Here is a 20577-nt window from a genome sequence, read left to right on the forward strand (position 1 = left end):
AGCCCGGGTGACAAACAGTTTAGCCCTTCTGGACACCCAAGATCCCTCAGCCTCTAAATTAGGTGGGAAAACTGTCATCTCCTGCAGGTTCAGGGTGGATGGGTTCTAACCTTCTTACCCAGCCTGAGGCAAGGAAACCCCCATATTTCAGGTATTAGGAGTGAAGTTAAAAGGCTGCCTCTTAAAGACTTTCAAAAGCAGGCATACCTTTTTGGCTCAGCAACTTTTCTTTTCATTTCATATACTAAGGAAATAACCAGGGCTGCATACAAATTTCTGCAGTACAGAAATTCCTTGCAGTACAGCTGACGGTAGCAATAAAAAAGGTAGCATGCAAAATATCCCACTGTGGGGATACAGAATCCAAAAATAATGATGCAAAAGGATCCCCAGGGACTGGGGAAGTAGGTTCTGAAGCAGAGGGGCAGGTTGAGCGGCCAAGGCCCGTCTTCTGGTGATGCTCACGCACAGCAACTGGGGGAGCAAATCCTTCGGTCCCAAAAGTGGAACTGAGAGACAAATCCCAGGGACCATCACAGTGTGCACGGTGAGCTCACACTTACACACACACGTGTGCTCCAGATGACTAGAGGAACCCAACCAAACCATTCCTGGTTATCCCTGAGCGGAGATTACAGCGGGTGTTTTCTCCTTTTCCTTTTTTTTAAATTTTCTATGGTTTTTCAGATTTTCTACAATGAAAAAAAAGTATCATAACAATAAGAGGTTTTGTTGCTTTCCCCTTTATCTCTAAACTTCCTCCTCTCTTCCGCTCTTTCTGGAACCTACCACGTCTGCTCTGCAGAGACCTCTCTTCCACTCAGGGCCACGGTGGCTCGGCCGTCTCACACCAGGCCCTTTCCGGGAGGGGGCGAGCTTGTACCTTAAGGGCACTTGAAAGGGTTGGTGGATTTTTATAAGGACTTTTTAATCATTTCATTTTTCCTCTGAAGGCAGTAGCAGTATATTCTCATTGAAAATGTATAGAAATATGAGTCTGTTTAAAAACTTGTAATTATAAAATGAAAGCTCCTTATAATCCAGCCCCTCTTCTCTCTGCACTCGCCCCTCATCCGAGGTCATTGTCCTTCACAGTCTGGGGTAGAATGTTCCAGATTCTAAATGTGCCCACAGCCATGCATGGGATGGTGGTTTTCAAAACAAAATCATGCTGTATACGGTGTTTGTAACTTGCTTTTTTCCCCTAAAATTAGGCCTTAGGTGCCTCTCCCAGGTCATTCATGTAAACTCACTCTCTCCTTCGCTGCGCTCTCACTGAGCCCCCTCCGGGCACCGTGCGGACCCAGCACCTGCCTGCATGGAGCTTACAGTCTGGGGGAGAGCCCGGCCCCCACCAGTCCGGGATGGGAAGGGTGAACACAGGGCCCGGGACGCCTGCCCTTGGGGGCGACTGTTAACCCAGGAGACATTAGCACTCACGCACCTAACCCTGCAACACTGCTGGGATAAATCCAAGGAATGGGCAGTGCGGGCTGCCCTGAGGGCACGTCGTGTAGAGTGGGGCTGCCAGGCAAAGGTCAGCCCCTGTCCCCTCAGGGGCCACGTAGTTTTCCAACACATGGGCTTGCCAAGCTCCTCGTGCCCATCCTGTGTCCACAAGCGCCGGACTCCTGATGTCTCAGCTCGTACATAACTCCACCAGGACTTGGTTTCCTTGTGCAGAACGAGGCGGCCGCTCCCTGGGAACCAAAGCACCTGTGACCAAGGATTTCTTTTCCTTTTGTCTTTTTCAAGGAGCAAGAGGACATCTACTTCATGAAGGGGGCGTTTGAGGAAGTCATCCGTTACTGCACCATGTACAACCACGGGGGCATCCCCCTGCCGCTGACGCCCCAGCAGAAATCGCTCTGCCTGCAGGAAGAGAGGAGCATGGGCTCGCTTGGCCTGCGGGGTCAGTGCCATGGCCCCAGCCCCGGCTTCGGGTTTCCCTGTCCCGTTCCCCGGTCCAGGGCTGGTCCAGGAGGTGGGCAGTCAGGGCGGGCACAGCAGCCTGATGGGGTGAGAGTCTAGCTGACCCAGAGCCCACCCAGCCCCTTGCTGACAGCTGTTAGCCCAGGGGTGGGGGCCACGGGGTGGACGGGACACCTGGCAGACGATGATTTTCCCGAAGAGTCTTCTCAGGCCCTCGTCAGGAATACCGAGAGCCCCTGAAATCAGGGAAGATGCACCAGCCCTCGCTGATTCCAGTTTTCTGCACCAGAGACCACGCCTGATGGGCTGAGCCAGAAAACTGTTTCCCATTGTGTCATTTGTCACCTGCCCATGTTCCAAGAGACCATTTAAAGACACTGCAGGACACTTGCACACCCTCAAGGGAAAATGAGTGGGGTCGGCTGGCTGCATTGCCTTGAATTGCCTTGTTTTCCCCTTCAGGGAATGGAAAGTCTAAATTGTGCCTAAGCTTGCTGGCAGGAGCAGGGCAAGGCTGTTAGAGCTTCCTGGGGCAGAACTTAGCGATGAGTCGGGGAACCCGCTGTCAGGCCTTCCTGGGAGGAGGGTGTGGCCCCAGAGCATCTCTGTCCCCTAAAATAGTTGGTGCAGCACCAGGTCTACAATAGCCCCTCAGATAAATGGCGTGACTCAGTTTCCCCACCTGCAAAAGGAAGGCGTGGTCGCAGTTCTTCATGGGGTGGCATCGGCTGAGTCCTTGGAGACTTAGAAGGGAATCTGCCCCCACGGGAGCTGCTACTCTTAGTATTACAGTTAATGTGGAAAAGCTATAAAATCAACAAGTGGCATGTTTATGTTACATTGCTCGTCTCCTATCACCAAAACCAACTCCCTTAAGACTGGACAACTTAGTGAAACTTCTGCCTTTTGCTTACCTTCCGGCTGGCCCGGCCACCAGCCCTCTAAGTCCATTGCCGCTCCCAGCATTCATGGTGCTCGGGCCCTGGCATGCGCTGGGTGCCAGACTGCCCGGCTGAGACCACTCGCTGAGTCCCCATAGAGCCACAGCCAGGCCCCGAGAGGCAAAGGAGCTGGGCCCTGGTCACCCAGCCAGTGCAGCAGAGCCAATGTAAGGGGCTGGCGCTTAAACCCAGATCCATCTGATGCAAAGTATCAACCTCCCAATTGGACTCATGTCAGCCCCCGAAGGAGAACATAGTGGGGGTCGGTCAGTCGTGAGACGGGGCAAGATTTCCTGCTGCCACCACACTCGGCTGCACAAGGCCTCTCGTAGTTGTCCATGGCCCCATCTCCCATCTGAGGCCCAGAGCAGTCCACCCTGGTAACAGGTGTTGCGTCTTTGCAAGGCCACAAGCAGGTGCTGGGATTGAGTCAACCTGTGGGTAGAAATCAAGTCCTACTATGTGCCAGGCACAGAGAGGTACCCAAAGTCCTACAAACCACCCCCCCCACACACACACACACATACCTGCTAGAGCCTTTAGAGCATTTTGGGCTTTAAGGTGACTCTCCCAGAGAAGGCTGCCCGACCCCATGCCAATGGTAAGGAAAATCATACAGTAGGAGTACACTAGGGTCCTTGGGGCTGCAGGGATCCTAGGTGCCTGTGATGGTTTTTGAAGGATTTAAAGGGGCAGGGGCGGGATGGCGCTGGCGTTAGCTCCCTGTTCTCCCCGCATTGACAGAACCCGGATGGAGGGGCTGCGGGGTCACAGCCACCCCTCTGGTGTCCTGAGGGGGCAGAAGCCCTCAGTCCTCACCCCATTCCCTCTTAGAACACTCGACCCCCAAGAGCCAGCCTGGCTTGATGCCAGAGAGACAGACTGACGGCCCAGACAGGCCAACGGGCGGAATCTTCCCACCGTGTTTCTCTTCATAAATGCTTCTTGACTTTCGGTAGCTCTACCCCAAGTCTGCTGGAGAGGACAAAGTGTGTGGGTGCAGAGTAAACCCACGACGAGGAGACTGATCAGCAGCTGCCCCCGTCAGGCCCCTCGCGGGTTCTCCTTGTGGCCGCTCTTGCTGAGGGTGGGGTCGGGAGTTTATACCACGGGGGGACAAAAGTCATATTTTCTGCTGGGCAAGTTGGTACCACCATTTCTTCACTCTTTGGGGTGAGCTGTCACCCACCACCCTGCTCAGGCCCGAGAACCACCAGGAAGAGCTTTGCTTTCCCCTGTGGTATGGAGAACTGGGCGCCCAGGCCCCTCGGGAACAGAAGAGGGCCTGGGATGTGTCGGGCTGGTGCCATCAGCCCTGGACAAACCTCTCACCGTCGTGTTCTCTCCTCAGTGCTGGCTCTGGCTTCTGGGCCCGAGCTGGGCAAGCTGACGTTCCTGGGTCTTGTCGGAATCATTGACCCTCCGAGGGCTGGCGTGAAGGAAGCGGTCCGGGTTCTCTCTGAATCGGGAGTGTCCATGAAAATGATAACGGGAGATGCTCTGGAGACGGCCTTGGCGATAGGTAACCGGGGCAAGGGGTGGGGGCTGAGGAGGAAAAGGACCCACCTGTCCTTTAATATGGGGTTGCTACAAATGAAACCTGATCAGGAGTGCACATGCCCAGCTTCTAAGTGCTCAGAAGAGAGTCTGAGATACACAGACCACTGCTTCTTCACCTTCCAAAGTGTTTCTGTTTCCAAGATGTTGTCAGGTTCTCCAAAATAGGAAAAGACTTTGTGTATATCAGTTACTTGCTATCTGCCAGGGGCTTTTCATCTGTGATTTCATTTCATCTTCACAGGCAGCATCATTCCAAATGTACAGTTCCAATCCGGCCTCTGCCACCAGCTGTATGCCCTTCAGAAATCATTGAACTACTCTGACCCTCAGTCTCTTCATCAGCAGAGGGCTAGCAACTCTCCTCCTCCTCCTCTAATTATTACTTCTATGAAAATTGTCACACCTTGCTTTTCCCTGACTGTCTTGAGGCAGCCTAGCATTGTAAAAAGACCTTAGACTTTGGAATCAGTCAGAACCATGGATCTACTTTCCAGCTGTGTGGCTTTAAAGTGGGCATGATGAGGCCGTTGTTGCAAGTTAATTCCATGGATGGAACTGAGATCATGTAAGCAAAGGCCAGGCACATAGTAGGTGCTTAGTAAACAGCACCATTATGGTTTTATTACTGTTATTCTCTGCAGCCAAGATAGGCCCTGATGTTGGGTTGTGGGGCAGGGGCCCTGGAAAGAGCCCTCAGAACTGATTCTCCTTAAAGGAAGGAGCATTGGCCTGTGCAACGGGAAGCTGACGGCCATGTCCGGGGAGGAGGTGGAGAGCATGGAGAAGGGCAAGCTGGCTGATCGCATCAGGAAGGTAGCGCTCCCCCCGAGGACCCGCTGGGGCAGGGGTGGGTGGGATCTTACTCTCAGCTCCACTGTCATCGGCTCTTTCCTCTTCTGTTTATTTCCAGGTGTCTGTCTTCTACAGGACCAGCCCAAAGCACAAATTGAAAATCATCAAGGTATGCTGTGGGAGGCAGGGGACGGGCCGCTGTAGCCAAGAGGCCCAAACACAGTGGCTCAAGGAGCGCATTTCTCTCTCAAGTTACAGCACAGGGTGTGTGGGCAGCTCTGCTCCGGGGGTGATCCGAGGCCCAAGCTGGTAGGCAGCTTGGCCGTCCTCAGAATGCAGCTTCCTTCTCCAGGTCTGAGGCAGCTGCTCAGGGGTTGCCTTTTCCCAGCCAGCGGGGAGGAGGGGCGAGCCGGGCGGGCAAGCAGCTCCCTCTGTAAGTGTGCGGCACTAAAGGGCATTGGCCAGACTTAGTCACGTGGCCATGATTAGCTGCAAGGGATTGTGGGAAATGTGCTGTCTAGCTGGGTGGCCAATGCCCAGCTAAAACCTGGGGGGCTCCATTTCTAATGAGAAGAAGCAGGGAACTGGGGAGCCATTTGCCACACACACCTGAGATGAGGAGCTGGAGGGGGTGCTGCAAAGTGCAGAATGAAAACAGAGGCTCTCCCTTTTTAGTTGGGTGCTCATTGGCATTATTTAACTCCATGCCTTAGTGTTCTCATTTATAAAATGGGGATGAAATTAAGGACAGTCACTAATTCACAAGGTTGGCAAGAGGATTCAATGACGCCAGGCCTGTGAGGCTGTCGGTGCTGTGCTCAGGAAAGGCTCGATGTAATTTTCTGATTGTGCAGATATTGCCCTGCCAGATGTGCTTGGTTTTCCTGGCCGTGCATGCGTTGGAATTTTGCTCTTTAATTCTTTAGTAGTTGTGTTTTTTCCTTTATGTTACTTTGTTTTTGTTTTTGTTTTGTGTTTTGGCTTTACATGGTAAAGCTCTGCAAGTTATTCTACAAAGAAATTATCAATACTTACTGGGCACTTCATGGTTTCAGGATGAGTTACTGATAGTTGTTTATTGATTGTAATAACAGTTGCAGATCCTTTCCTGTCACGTTGGTTGTCCTGGTTCAGGCCTCATGACAGCTGCCTGGAGCAGGGATTGTTGACCCCACTTTGCAGATGGAGAAACTGAGGCCGGGAAGTTCAAGGACTTGCCTGTTTTCCCACAGCTAGCTGGGCCGGGGCTGTAGGGAGGGAAGGGCCCAGAAGGAAGTCACTCTGGCTGCAGCCTCCAGTCCCCTCCTGTCCCCCAAGGCTTTGCAGGAGTCGGGGGCAGTTGTGGCCATGACTGGCGACGGGGTGAACGACGCGGTGGCCCTGAAGTCAGCTGACATTGGCATCGCCATGGGGCAGACGGGGACGGACGTTAGCAAGGAGGCCGCTGACATGATCCTGGTGGACGACGACTTCTCTGCCATCATGTGAGTTAAACTGCTCTTCGGGTATTTTTTGGCCTGAGGGCAAGGATGCCTGGGGTAAGCAGCTCCTCCCCGGGCTCTGCTGTCCTGGGGACGCCTAGCAAGTATCTCGCCGCTGGCAGGTCCTGCAATGTCCCTGGGAGGCATCTCGAGACACATCGCTGCGGCCCGTGTCCCCAGGTCCAAGCACAAGAGCCATCTCAAAGCAGGGCCAGGGGGTTGATCCCACGTGGCACCTGGGGGAATGTTCTAGGCCCGTGCAGTGTCCAGGTGCACCTAATGTGCTGACAGGCTTGCCTGACCCTAAAGGCCAGGGTGGGGCAGGCAGAAGAGATGCGGGCCAGTGTGCTGACAGCACCAGGCAAACCCGGGCACGGGAATGCCACGGACCTTTGGAAAATATGTCAACAGCACAGAGACATGCTCACATTGTAATGTTAGGTGAAAAAAATGTAAAACTGAATATATTCCGTGTGGGCCCAGTGTTGCATTTGTGTTGGTATCCACTTTTTGTGCTTTGGAAAGAGAGATGGAGGGACGCCATCAGCCATCGCCCGAGCACTGGCACGTGGGTGACCAAATGGCAAGAGAATCGACTTGTGGCAAAGGCCACAGTGGTGCTGGGTGGAGACAGAAAGCAGTGGGGATGAAATCCATACAGGCTAGATAGGTGCCCAGCCCGCAAGGATGGAGGGACCGTGAAGCCCTTACCAAGCTCGGGGCATGTGGAAGTGAACTCTTCGTGTCGAGGGCAGTGCCTGGGATGCAGCTAGTGTGTCCAGCGTGGACTCTTTCCCTTCATGCAAAGATCTCATGCGGAATTGTGAGCCTAAGGCCTTCCCTAGTCAGGATCCTGGCAAGAACCAGATGGACACTCAAAGTAGGTTGCTTGAAATGGACATCAGCAAGTTGTATTTCACAACGTTCTGGACCAATCTCTGGAGCTATTTTTATCAGGCCACACTTGGAATGAAACTTGGGAGCTTATTTTATTTTACTGTTCCAGGGGTATTCTGTTTATAATTATGTTTCCTCCACAATCTGGCAATGAGGACGGGAACGTCCAGCAGTTCCTGAGCTGCGCAGCCTGCTGAGGGCCAGGCTGGGGCCACGTTGGGGCCCCCATGGTCACCACTGCAGCAGGTACGGTGGCCGAGGGACGTGACTGCCACCCCCGCCCCCGACATGGAGGAACTCGGTGCTGGAGACCCATGTGGGGGGTTGCTGACAGCTGCCCTTGAAGCCTTCAGCTGAAGCAACCCTGAGGCTTAGAGTTACGGGGGCTGGAAGGACCCGCCGGAGGAGGCGACCACCCTATCAAGAAGGAGATTCCGTCCGCGCAGAGGAGTTCCCAGGAGAGCCGGGCCGTGGCTGCTTTGGGAGGGGCTCTTTCCAAGGCTGCTGGTGACCCAGACAGCTATCACCGGGAAAGAACATCTCAGACGGCTCCCTGCTTCCCAGGTGAAACCAGCACCACGGGGCGACTGGGCTGGGGTTCCACAAGGGACTTGAAATTCAGCTTTTCTAGAGTAACTGAAAGAAGTACTCTAGCAAATCTACTACTAGTCTCATAGACTGCCTCGCTATTTCCATTACTGGCTATTCCAATTACTTTAAGAATCGCGTTTTACTAAAAACAAACAACTATTTGTTAAAAGTTGGATTCAGACTCAGAATAGTTTAATGTGGGGGTGCTGGGTCCCACAAAACTCTCAGGGCACTCACATGTAGGGTCCAGCAACAATTGGCCATAAAGTAGTTCCACGATATCATCAGTAGTGCAGGATTACAGGATTGTTTGTGTTTAAGGGAACAATTAGTTGTTGGGACTGTGACTGCACCCAAAGAGGTAGATGGATGGTGCAGAAAAGAGAAATATCTAATTAAATTGATAGACAAAGAAATCTGGCTTTAACACACAGAGATGGCAAAAGACACGTCTGATGTCACTAGATTAAAGTGGGGGGGCAACTTCTCTCCGCTCTTGGTGTAGTAGATAAGGTGGATCCCTGACGTGCAGGGAGATTCAGTTGACTGTTCTATAACTATTGATTTGGACCTATGCAGAAATGGCCCATAGGATGGGTTCGCCCCTGGACCTAAAACAATTGGAACCATGTACATCAAACATTGGAAGTTCAATGTGGACTCTTAAACCAGCGCCTCATAATAAGGCCTTGACACTCGATAATGTCCGTGGGGGCCTTTGTGACTCACATCTAGGAAAAATTACTTGGAAAGATGGAATAATTACCCAAGAGCCTAAACAATCATGTAAATCTGATAGTGATACTTAGGTGATTGACGAGAATTCATGAGAAATTTATTGGACCTTACAAAACAAGACTTCTTAATTAAAATTTTAAATTTTCAGGCTCCAGAGTTAAGCTACTTCTTCAGTTGGATTGGGTAAAACTTCATAAGGAACTACAAATTAATACTCAATAGTTAAGTATTTGAAAGTACAAGCTATAAGGAGATCATAACAGTTTATAAAATTGATATATGACAAAGAATTTTTTTTCAAGTGAACTTTATTTTTAGAACAGTTTTAGATTTACAGATAAATTGCTATAATAGTGTGGCATATTTGTTACAGTTAATGAACCAATATTGATACATTATTATGAACTAAAGCCCATACTTTATTCAGATTTCCTTAGTTTTTAACCAGTGTTTCTGATTCCTTAGTTTTTAACAACTGTTCCTTTTTAAAAAAAAATTTTTTTTTTATTAAAGAAGCTATGGGTTTACAGAACAATCATACAGGATTCCCATTTACCACCATATTATTAGCACCTTGTATGGGTGTGGAACATTTGTTATACTTGATGAGGGCTCATTTTAATAATTGTACCATTAACTATAATCCATGGTTTAATTTAGGGTTCACTGTTTATGTAGTTCTATGGATTTGGATTTTTTTTTTTAATTTTTATTCTGTTAACATATATACAGCCTAATATTTCCCCTTTTAACCTTGAAGACATCATGTTGAATGAAATAAGCCAGACTAGACAAAAGTAGGGAGGATAAATATCACATGGTCTCACTGATTTGAAATAAATAGAATAAGCACAAACTCATAGTCAGAATCTAGAATATAGGTTACCAGGGGATGGGGTGGAGATAGGGAAGGAGAAGTTAAGGCTTGAAATGTACAGGGTTCCTATTTGGGACAATGGAAATATTTTAATCATGGATGGTGATGATGGTAGCACAACCTCGTGGACGTAATTAACAACAGTGAAATATATGTCTGAATGTGACGGAGAATTTTTGTGCATTGCTGATCAGGAATCTAATTTAACCATCCACCACTGGTATGATATACTTAAAAGTTACACCTCCAAGAAAAATACCATACTGAATTTTTAAATTCACCCTGTTGTAATCCTGAAAATTACTTTGCTTTGAATTTTACTTTGGACTTGCCAGATATTTCGATGGTTGCAACTTGCCCAGAGAAAGGTAGAACGGCAAGAGGTAATCAGAAAATTGTGGTGTTACTATTTTGTAGTAACAAAAAGGGGATTGTAAGGGTAAATATAAATCAAAAAAGAAAGCAACATTTTTTGCTGGTGCTAAAAGGGAACAAGACCCCCTCCCCCTTCCTTCTTAGAGCATTCTTTAGAAAAGTTGTCATTGTAAATCCCGTCTCTGACCCTCTGACGTGTATGTACATCTTTTTAAAAGTTAAACAAGTCTTTGCCTGCTTTATGGCCCGAGAATGTCCTTCTCAAGGACCTGGGCGCCACCCTGTAAAAGGTAAATGTCAAGGAAGTCAGTGCCTGGCCTCCACATATCCATGGGAGTTTAACTCGGGCATCGGGCTCCGAGCTGTAACCATTTTCCTGTCCTAGAGATAGGAGAAGTTTTTCTTATTCCTTTGGATAGAGGCAATGAGCAAACACAAAGATCACCCACCCCACTTTCCAAGCGAATTTAAGATGAACCGTGATTAACAAGTGGTGCTTTCCGGTCCTCTTCGTTTAGTTTTCCTTTTTCTTGAGAACAAGGATGTAATGGGTCATGTCTGCTTGGCCAGATAAAAGGGTGAGAATCCTTTTTTTCTTTGTGGTCTCTGTTGAATTTCCTGAGCTGTATCACATTCCAGTTTAAAGCTAATTCAATGATAAAATTGTTTTTCTTTCTGTTCAAAAAAAAAAAAAAAAGAAGAAAAGAGCCAGGATGGAAATGCCCCAAGTCATTAATATGCTGTGATCTCTAGATTGGGGGATTAGGGGGGAAAAAAAACTGTTAGTCTTTTTCACTTTTCTGTGTTTTTCTCTTAATTGATATATCTTCCCTTTGAGTCTAATTTTAATTCTTGTTTTAATTAGTTAATTCATTCATAAGTAAATCACGATGGGAGTACAGGAGAGTTTTTACAGTCTGGTATCAAAAATCCGAATGAACAATTATTGGAATTTGATGTGGTTATCCACTTGACCAAAGGAGTCTTTTCATTACAAATGGATTCACCCGAGAGATCCTTAAAACACTAGAGTTTTTATCCCCTTAGGAAAAAAAAAACAAGGGTGGTGATAGGGGTATTGCACGGTCAAGTTTCTAAAGGGCTTTCACTAACAGCCCTCTGAAAATACAAGCAGATGATGCTTTTCAGCCTCCGCCGCCCCAGGGACTGATTTTCTGCATTACATGTTTTGCTGCACCCTCCTCACTGGGGAAGCCCGAGATGCATTAAGCATTTCAGGGAGCCTGGAATGGGGGACGTACCTGTGGTCCCTGGGCTGATGATGACAGTAATTTACCATCTGATGGGAGGCCTCAAGGGTACCCCTTGGGCAGAGGGCTGATGGGGCTGGGGGCGTGGGGGTGGGGGCATCAGGACAGCATCTCCTGCCGGGGTGTGGGTCCAGGGTCCCGGGTCTCCTCCGAGGTGGTCGCCGCTGCTTCCCCCGCTCCACAGCACTTCAGCGCCGACAAGCGCCTTCTCCTCTTGCAGGAGCGCCGTGGAGGAAGGCAAGGGGATCTTTTTTAACATCAAAAACTTCATCCGCTTTCAGCTGAGCACGTAAGTAGCCCGGCCTTGTGCGCGCGCGGGGGCGATGCGCGTCCTGCGCTGGTGGGCGCCGCTGACCGCCCGTGTCCGCAGGAGCATCTCGGCGCTGAGCCTCATCACGCTGTCCACCGTGTGCGACCTGCCCAGCCCCCTCAACGCCATGCAGATCCTGTGGATCAACATCATCATGGACGGGCCGCCGGCGCAGAGGTGAGGCGCCGGCCGGGGGCGCGCGCCCTGCACCCCACTGTGCGCCCAGGCCCGGGGGACTGAGATGCGCCCACACCGCCACCGCCCGGCAGGGGTCCCAGAAACCTCGCGTGTGCGCGATGCACCTTACGATGGAGGGAAAGAAAGACGGGGCATGGGGATTGGGGGGCAGCAGCCGGGCAGGCAGGAGCAGGAGGTGATGGAACGTGGGTCCCTCCCTCTCTTCATTCAGGCCACCGCCTCCAGGCAGCCTTCCCTGGTTACTCTGGCAGCAGCCTCCTCACTCTGTCTCCTTACCCTGGTTTATTTTTCCCTGGATGGGAAAATAAATGCACGCGTATTTCCTTGTGTGATTATAATCTCTCCCCCTCTAGAATGTCCGCTTCCTGGAGGCAGGGATTTTCTTTTGTTCCCTGCTGTGTCCCTGGTTCCCAGAACAGTGGTTGGTGCGGAGGAGGTGCTCGTGGTTGGATGAGGCCGACTTGAGGGCCCAGGAGGCTGAGCCGGCCTGGGTGTCACCTGCCATGATTTGGTTACTTGTTGCGCCTCTTTTCAAAGCTGCATTTTCCGACGGCTTATCTCAGAGCGTTCCGTGTCCTTCTCCTGAGCAGCCTGGGGGTGGAACCAGTTGACAAGGACACCCTGAGACGGCCGCCCAGAAACATCAAGGACACCATCGTCAGCAGAGCCCTGGTCCTGAGGATCCTGCTCTCCGCCGCCGTCATCATCAGCGGGACCCTCTTTGTCTTCTGGAAGGAGGTGAGGGGGTCATCCCGCGCTCATCCCACGAGCATTTACGGTGCCCCCAGGCCGGGCAGGTGCTGGGCAGGGACTGGCAGGGCAGCACTCCAGCCCCGTGGCTCCTGCTGCACTCAGGGGGAGGAATGGGTACAGCCCCAGGAGCTGTCGGTGCTGCAGGGCTGAGAGGGGAAGGGGTGACAGAGCCCAAAAGAGGGGAGGCAGCGAGCCGCGTGGGCATCAGGCCAGCGTTCCAGACACAGGCTGCGAAGGACGGGCCGAGAGGCAGGGGGCAGGAGACGTAAGGTCTCATGGGCAGGGGAAAGAATTCAGATTTTATTCTAAATGGGCGAGGGTGCCCCGACTACTTTTTATTGTCACCAGGAAACCATTTGAAATCTACTTAAAGAAATGCCAATTTTATTCTCTACAGGTGGTGTCTTATTGTGGTTTTATATATATAAATACATAATTTGCCATTTTAACCATTTTTAATTGACAATTCAATGACATTAAACAAACTCCAATATTATATACAACCTTCACCACTATCTATTACCAATTTTTTTTCATCAACCCAGATGATAACCCCTTAGGCAGTATCTCTCCTTCCCCCCAGCCACCTCAACTCTGCTTTCTATCTTGATGAATCTTCCCATTCTAGATAGTTCATGTAAGTGGAATCATACAATATTTGTCCTTTTCTAGAATTCACCAATGAAGCCATCTGGTCCTGGACTTTTCTTTGTTGGGAGGTTTTTGATTACTAATGCAATCCTCCTTGCATGTTATTGGTCTGTTGAGATTTTCTATTTCTTCTTGAGTCTGTTTTGGCAGTTTATATGATTCTAGAAATTTGCCCATTTCATCAAATTTGTTGGTGTACAGTTTATTGTAATCTCTTATGATCTTTATTTCTGTAAAGTCAGTAATGTTTCATTTCTGATTTGAGTAATTTTTTTCTTTTTCCTCAATCTAGTGAAAGGTTTGTCAATTTTGTTGATCTTTTAAAAAAATCAACTAATTTTGTTGATTTTCTCTGTTGTTTTTGTATTCTCCATTTATCTGTGATCTAATTTTTATTGTCTCATTCCACTAGCTTTAAATTCAGCTTTCTTTTTCTAGTCCCTTAAGGTGTACAGTTTACTGGTTTGAGATCTTTCTTCATTTTAATGTAGGCATTTACAGATGTGAATTCCCCTGAGCACTGCCTTAGCATCATAAGTTTTGATATGTTGTGTTTTCATTTTCATTCTAGACATTTTCTAACTCCTCTTGTGAGTTTTTCTTTGACCCATTAGTTAAGAGTATATATCAATTTCCACATATTTGGGAGTTTTACAGTTTTCCTTCTCGTCTCTGTCTAATTTCATTGTGATAAAAAAATATACTTTGTATATTTTCAAACTTGTTTTGTAGCCTAACATATGGTCTGTTCTGGAGAATGTTCTATGTGCACTTGAGAAGAATGTGTATTCTGCTGTTTGAGGGTGGAGTGTTCTGTATGTTGCTGTTGGTTTATAGGGTCGTGCAAGTCCTCTGTTTCCTTACTGATCATTTCTCTGGTTGTTCCACCCATTATTGAAAGTGGGGTATTGGAGTGTCTGTTCTCCCTTCAGTTTTGTGCATTGTTGCCTCATGTTTTGGAACTCTTGTTAGGCAGTATATATTTGTTATATATCTTCTTGAAGTATTGAAACTTTTATCAATCTATAATGTCTTTTGTCTCTTGCAAACTTTTTTGACTTAAAATCTATTTTGTCTGATTGATACATAACCACCCAAGCTCTCTTGTGCTTACTATTTGCATAGGACCTTTTCGATCCTTTTAACTTTGACCTCTTTGTGTATTTGTATTGTGAGTCTCTTGTAGGCAGCATATAGATGAGTTGTATTTAATTCATTCTACCAAACTCTGCCTTTTAATTGGAGACGTTAATCCATTTACATTTAAAGTAATTACTAAGGAGGTACTTCTGCCATTTAAATTTTTTTTTCTGTATGCGTTACATGTTTTTGTTCCTCAGTTCCTCCTTTTTTTTTTTTCTTTAGTTGATTTTTTTGTAGGGTGCCATTTTCATTCCTTGGGGGTTACAATTAACCCAATAAACTTTTTACAACTAAGTTGAATAATATCAACTTAGTCTCTATAATATACATTTTGCTCCTATACATCTCCTTTTCCTGTTTATATTGTCATTGTCACAGATTACATATTTATACATTGTACTCAGTAATAGTTTTATAATTAATGCTTCATGCTTTTGTCTTTTAAGTCATATATGGAAAAAAAGGGAAGTTATGATCTAAAAGGACAATACTGACATTTATATTTATCTATATAGTTATCTTTATTAGTGTTTTTTATTTCTTCATCTGATTTCAAGTTACTCTCCGGTGTCCTTTCATTTAGTCTGCAGGACTCCCTTTAGCATTTCTTGTAGTGATGAACTCCATAAGTTTGGTTTATCTGTGAATGTTTTAGTGTCTCCTTCATTCTTGAAGGATAATTTTTTTGGATAAAGAATTTTTGGTTGACAGTTTTTCCTTTTAGCATTTAAAATATGTCATTCTTCCACCCATACCCCCAAAATGTAACACTATAATCATTCTTGTTGCCTTGACTCTTTTTGTGATGAACTACCTTTCTGGCTGCTTTCAAGATTCTCTTTCAGCAAGCTGATTATAATGTGTCCTGGTGTGAATCTCTTTGGGTTTATCCTGCCTGGAGTTCATTGACCTTGAATGTGCAGATTCATGTCTTTCATCAAATTTGGAAAGTTTTGTGACCATTATTTCTTCAAACATTCTTTCTTTCCCTTTGTCTCCTCTTTATTCCATGATGAGTATTATGGTCTGTCTAATGGAATCCCTTAGGCACTTTTCACTTTTCTTCATTCTATTTTGTTTTGGTTTCTAGGCTGGATAATTTCAATTGTCCTGTATTTATGTTCACTGATCCTTGCTTCTGCCTGCTCAAACCTGCTGTTAAAACGTCAGTGAATTTTTCGTTTCAGTTATTTTATTTCTACTTGGTTCCTTTTATAATTTCTGTCTCTTTATTGATATTCTCACTTTGTTCATTCCTAATTTTCCTGGTTTCCTTGAGCTCTTTGAGCCTACTTAATACCATTGATTTAAAGTCGTTTCTATTAAGTCTAATGTCTGGGATGGTTTCCCTCAATATTTTTCCTTTGAATGGATTAGTCTTTCCTATTTATCTGTACGTTTTTATTTTGTAGTTGTTATTGAAGACTGGACATTTGAATAGTATGATGCAGTAACTCTGAAAATCAGATTCTCACCCCTTCCCCAGGGTTTGTTGTTCTTGATAGTTGAAGTCATCCATTTGTTTAGTGATTTTTCCAAACTTTTTGCGAAGACTTGAGTCTCTATTCTTTTAGCTTGTGTTCAGCCAGCGTTTGGACAGAGATTTCCTTGAATGCTGGGAGCTTAAAAACATAAAAAGAAACAAAAAACCTTCTATTCTCTGTGGACTGTTCTGGGCTAGGGCACTCTTTGACACTTAGCCAAGCTGTCACTCTCTCAGCCTTCATCTCCTGCCTGCACTGAGGAGCCGGCAGGGAAAGCTTAGCGAACTCTTCGGTCAGAGGATGCATCTCTTCTGGACCTATATGGGGCTCTCTATATTCCCCAATATAACCAGTATAATTTCCCAAAGAAACTCTCCCCAGCTTTTCCTCCTAGGCAGTCTGTTGTATGTTTCAACCCCAATCTTTTTCTCCAGCTGTGGCGTTCACACTCATTTGCCTTACAGTGTTTTTGAAGAACACCCACAGAAGAACCCCCACCCACTTTTCCGCCGAGTGGGCTCTGCATTAGGCAAAACAGCAGGTGCCTTGGATTAGTCTCCTTCAGGTAGTAACCTGCAGGCTGGTAAGAACAATTTGTGCATAAGGCCTGCTCTGCTTTCCCTGGAACCAAGAGCCGGGATCCCATACTGCGAATGCAGCCTGTCATCCTCAGACCGTCAGTAAGCCAGGGGGTGGGGTCAGCAAGTGAGAGCTCCACAAGGCTTTCCTACCATTTTTAAAAGTTCTTCTCGAGTCATCATTTGCTTGGTTGCTGTAAACCTTTGTTTTCCAGAGTTCTGACAAAATTGGCTTTTAGATTCTGCTTGTTTTTCCATGTTTCTATAGAGGGATGTATGTTAGGAGCTGCCTCCTCCACCATTTTGCTGATGTCACCCCTTCCAGAGGTGATATTTTGCCCCAGACTTTGTTACGGGTCATTTTTCTTTTGCGACCCACAGGGTCAGGGAGCCCCCAAGCCTCGTACAGTGAACTGGATGGCTACCTGGGGCAGGCGCTTTGTCTAGTACTTTAAACCAAGGGCTCACCTCCTCCAACTCACCCTGCGCCTGGCATGACGTCCTTCTCGAGTGACTTCCCCCATCTCCACCCCAGGAAGGGCAGCTTTGCTTTTCCCCAAATTCTCACCTGCTCTGGAAGGTCAGCAAGGCTGTGCCTTCGTGTTCTAGCACAGCGTCCTCAGAGCAGGGTCCCACGGCAGCAGGTGGGAAATGCAGGAGCTCAGGCCCCACCAAATCAGAGCCATGATTTTAACACGCTCTCCGGGGGATTCTGATGTGAGAACAAGTGTGAAAACCTCTAGACTAGAAGGTGAGCTTAGGTAGGAAACCTCAAAGGTCCTAGTTTTCCTTGGAGCCGGTGAAATTCTGCTCAGTGGGCTCTAGGGCAGCACCCCCTGGGGACGCCATGCTTCCTGCTAGAGGAGGCATTTCCTTGCAGCTGCTTCTGCTCCAGCTCAGGGGCGGCATTACCGTTTCCAGCAGCTAAAGCTTCCTAATGAAGGGCTAATGGTGCCCTCCCAGGTGCCAGAAGAGGGGCTGGGACCTCAGATGGCTGCAAAGCAGCATGTGGCTCCGGAGTAGTCCTGGTGTTGCCCCAGCTGACCTCAGGCTTGAAGGGAGGTGTTGGCTGAGGTGCTGGACCCCCTGGCCTGTCCCGGGGAGTGGTGAGTGGAGGTGGCCTGCGGGACCTCTGCCCCATCTTCACGGCTCCCGGGTGCCTAATGAATCGTATCACAAGGAATTCTGTCGTCTTCCTCTGCGACCTCGCATCCCTGTGCGTTTTAGATTCCCGAGGACAGAGCAAGCACCCCACGCACCACAACCATGACCTTCACCTGCTTCGTGTTTTTCGATCTCTTCAATGCCTTAACGTGCCGCTCCCAGGTGAGACTATCTGCCCCGAACACAGACAGGGTCTCGGCTGGTACTCTCCCGTAACTGGCTGCGGCCACTGAACGGCTCGTTTGACGTGGGCGCTGGGGGCTTCACGTGGGGTATGGGCTGTGCACCTGCCAACACGTTGCCTTCTCCTCCCTGCAGACCAAGTTGATATTTGAGATCGGCTTTTTCAGGAACCGTATGTTCCTCTACTCCGTCCTCGGGTCGATTCTGGGCCAGCTGGCCGTGGTTTACATCCCGCCCCTGCAGAGGATCTTCCAGACCGAGGATCTGGGAGCGTTGGGTGAGTAGAGGGGGTGTAAGAGAAAGTCCTGTAAACCAGTGAGATGATACACCACCCTGGAAGCTGGACCCTGGAGCTGCAGAGCACAAGGAGTTTTTACTAGCTTTAGAGCTGAACTTCCCAGACTTTGAAGTGGTAAATCCATGTGTGAGGCAATTCTTTCCTCAAGGGACTAGACATGGGAGCCACTTGCTTAAGGAAAGGAGAGCACGTAAGAAAGGAGTTGAACAGATTGGATGTGGGGTGGGGTGGTGATATGGGTGCAGTCAGGGCAGACTCCCTGGAGGAAGTGGTACTGAGTTGCAGAACTGAGACTTGCACTCCGGCTGTGATGGGGGACACAGAGAAGGCAGAGGAGGTACAGAGAGTGGCACCTCCAGCAAGCAGTGGGGCTTTGGGGTTGAAAGGAGAATAGCATCCCAGCCGCAGGGCCAGAGGCTCTCCCCGAGTTGTGCGAGGCTCTGGGACTGCTCGGGAGGGAAGATGGTTGGGCTTAGCCCAGGAGGGGCCCCGTGAGCCCCACCCAGGGAGCCTGACCTTAGCCCTGTGGCGCCGGATGGGTTTTAATCGGGGGCTGGTGAGACTGACCTCTTACCTGAAGACAGGCTGCAGAGTGATCCTAGTTTTTGCTGATGGGGCCATGATTTAGAAACACCTGCTTCCACGGGTCTTACACCCCCTGGTGCGGAACCCTGGAGAGCTACTCAGGCTTCTGAGTTCTTTCTCTGCAAGCTGCTTCGTTTGGCTCGGCCACCTGTCTCGGAAGCTGCGATGGCAAAGGGGGTAGCAGAGACCACAGACGCCACTTCTGAAGGGGAGGGCCGTGCAGCGACCATGGGCTGAGCGGCTTTGGAGGGAGCTGGGGCAAGTACCCAACCATAAGCCAGGGGCCAGGCGAGGCTGGTGGTGCAGTCCCACGTCAGCCCCCAGGACAAACGGCAGGGTAGACCCGGGTAACAGTCACCCCGCAGGGCTGAGAAATGGCGACAAATTCACTTAAAACCTTCAGGCAAGACAGGAACATCAATTCCTCCTTCCCCGTAATCTGAAATGGGGTGTCAACGGTGGGTCGCCTTTGGATGCCACACAGCAGCAGTGAAGAGAAAGACAAGGAGCTGAAAAAAAGATGCTTCCATCCACTGGGAAGAAAGTGAACTTAGCAACGCTGAAGGGATCGCGTGACTGTGCTCAGGCAGCCTGTTTGTGATGAATCGCGCACGACAGGGCGTCGGGGGCGCATTCTGAGCCGAGGACCCAGCACCCCTGGGGGGACTGCAGGAGTTAGTCCAGCAGGACGAGTCAGGGTGACCGGACCAGACCGGGAACCCCGAGCGATGGTTGAAGCTTTTCCAAGAAGCAATGCCTGACCCTCTGCTCCACCGAAGGAGGGGGCTGCTAAAATTCCTTCATAGCGCAGCGTCTGTAACACCCACCCCTTGCTCTGAGCTGCCCCGAGTTTTCCTGGAAAGCCTGGCTGCTCCTCGTGGAGTGGGCGCTGAAAGCATTTGGGGTCCTGGGTTGGAAAGATCTGCACCCCCTCGAGAGAGTGAGAAGGGCTGCACCTCAGCTCCCAGGTCCTGGCCACTGGCCTCTTTCTAGAAAGGAGGAGGAAGGGGAAGGGGAAAGAAGCCACAGCAGGGCTTCATGCTCCGTGGTGAGGGGAGTCCTGGGGGGGCAGCAGGGAAGGGCCTGCAGGGGGCTGCACATGCTCTCTCACCTTTCTCTCCTTTCACCTTCTGGCAGATCTGTTGTTTTTAACTGGATTGGCCTCATCCGTGTTCCTTTTGTCGGAGCTCCTCAAAGTATGTGAAAAATACTGCTGCGGAACCAAGAAAGCCCAGATCCACCATGAAGACGTATAGTGGACCCCGCCCAGCGTCAGATCCCAGAAAGAATCTCTATTTTTATGTGACCCTTCCTCAGTGTGCACTCTCCAGGGGAATATTTTTAGGAAACTGTAGCATTAGGCCACTCACTTGATCCTTCATGGAAATCAGCAGGAATCTCATCACGGTTCTCCGGAGGACCTGGGCCTGTGTCCACTAGTCTCCCAGTGTCCTGGGATGCACAGTGAAGGCTGGACAGAAACATCTCGCTATTTATTAAATCACAATGATTTTTATTAACCACGTCTGTGCACGTGCTTTGTAGCTTGGTTTGATGCAATGCAGGCTATTGGTTAAGAATATGCCCAGCAGCTGGTGGGATAAGAATAAGGAGTTGGGGACAGACTGGGGCTGGCGGTCATGTCTCTGCCCGTTACTGGACGTGAGACCAAGTTGGGACTTGTGTGTTCCATGCAAGATGCACAACTATGATTCTGATGGTTAGATGGTGTTTTTCCAGAAGTGGCCAGGTCATGCTTTATGCCATCTGGGAGC

At 48.9% G+C, this 20577-nt stretch overlaps 1 protein-coding gene across 2 annotated transcripts in view; it reads left to right on the plus strand.

The window, feature by feature from the left end:
- Positions 1-20325, plus strand: part of ATP2C2 (ATPase secretory pathway Ca2+ transporting 2) — an 83978-nt gene extending 63653 nt beyond the window's left edge. For both annotated transcript variants that reach the window (XM_037816096.1, XM_037816097.1), the window contains 11 exons: positions 1756-1912; positions 4225-4395; positions 5149-5246; positions 5344-5394; positions 6543-6709; positions 11676-11744; positions 11826-11942; positions 12554-12701; positions 17800-17898; positions 18055-18196; positions 19940-20325. In XM_037816096.1, the coding sequence (XP_037672024.1) occupies positions 1756-1912; positions 4225-4395; positions 5149-5246; positions 5344-5394; positions 6543-6709; positions 11676-11744; positions 11826-11942; positions 12554-12701; positions 17800-17898; positions 18055-18196; positions 19940-20058 (1338 nt within the window). In that variant the 3' untranslated portion in view covers positions 20059-20325. The remainder of the gene's footprint in view (positions 1-1755; positions 1913-4224; positions 4396-5148; positions 5247-5343; positions 5395-6542; positions 6710-11675; positions 11745-11825; positions 11943-12553; positions 12702-17799; positions 17899-18054; positions 18197-19939) is intronic.
- Positions 20326-20577: the final 252 nt, after the last annotated feature.

This window comes from Choloepus didactylus, chromosome 22 (assembly GCF_015220235.1).
Source record: "Choloepus didactylus isolate mChoDid1 chromosome 22, mChoDid1.pri, whole genome shotgun sequence".
Taxonomy (NCBI): domain Eukaryota; kingdom Metazoa; phylum Chordata; class Mammalia; order Pilosa; family Megalonychidae; genus Choloepus; species Choloepus didactylus.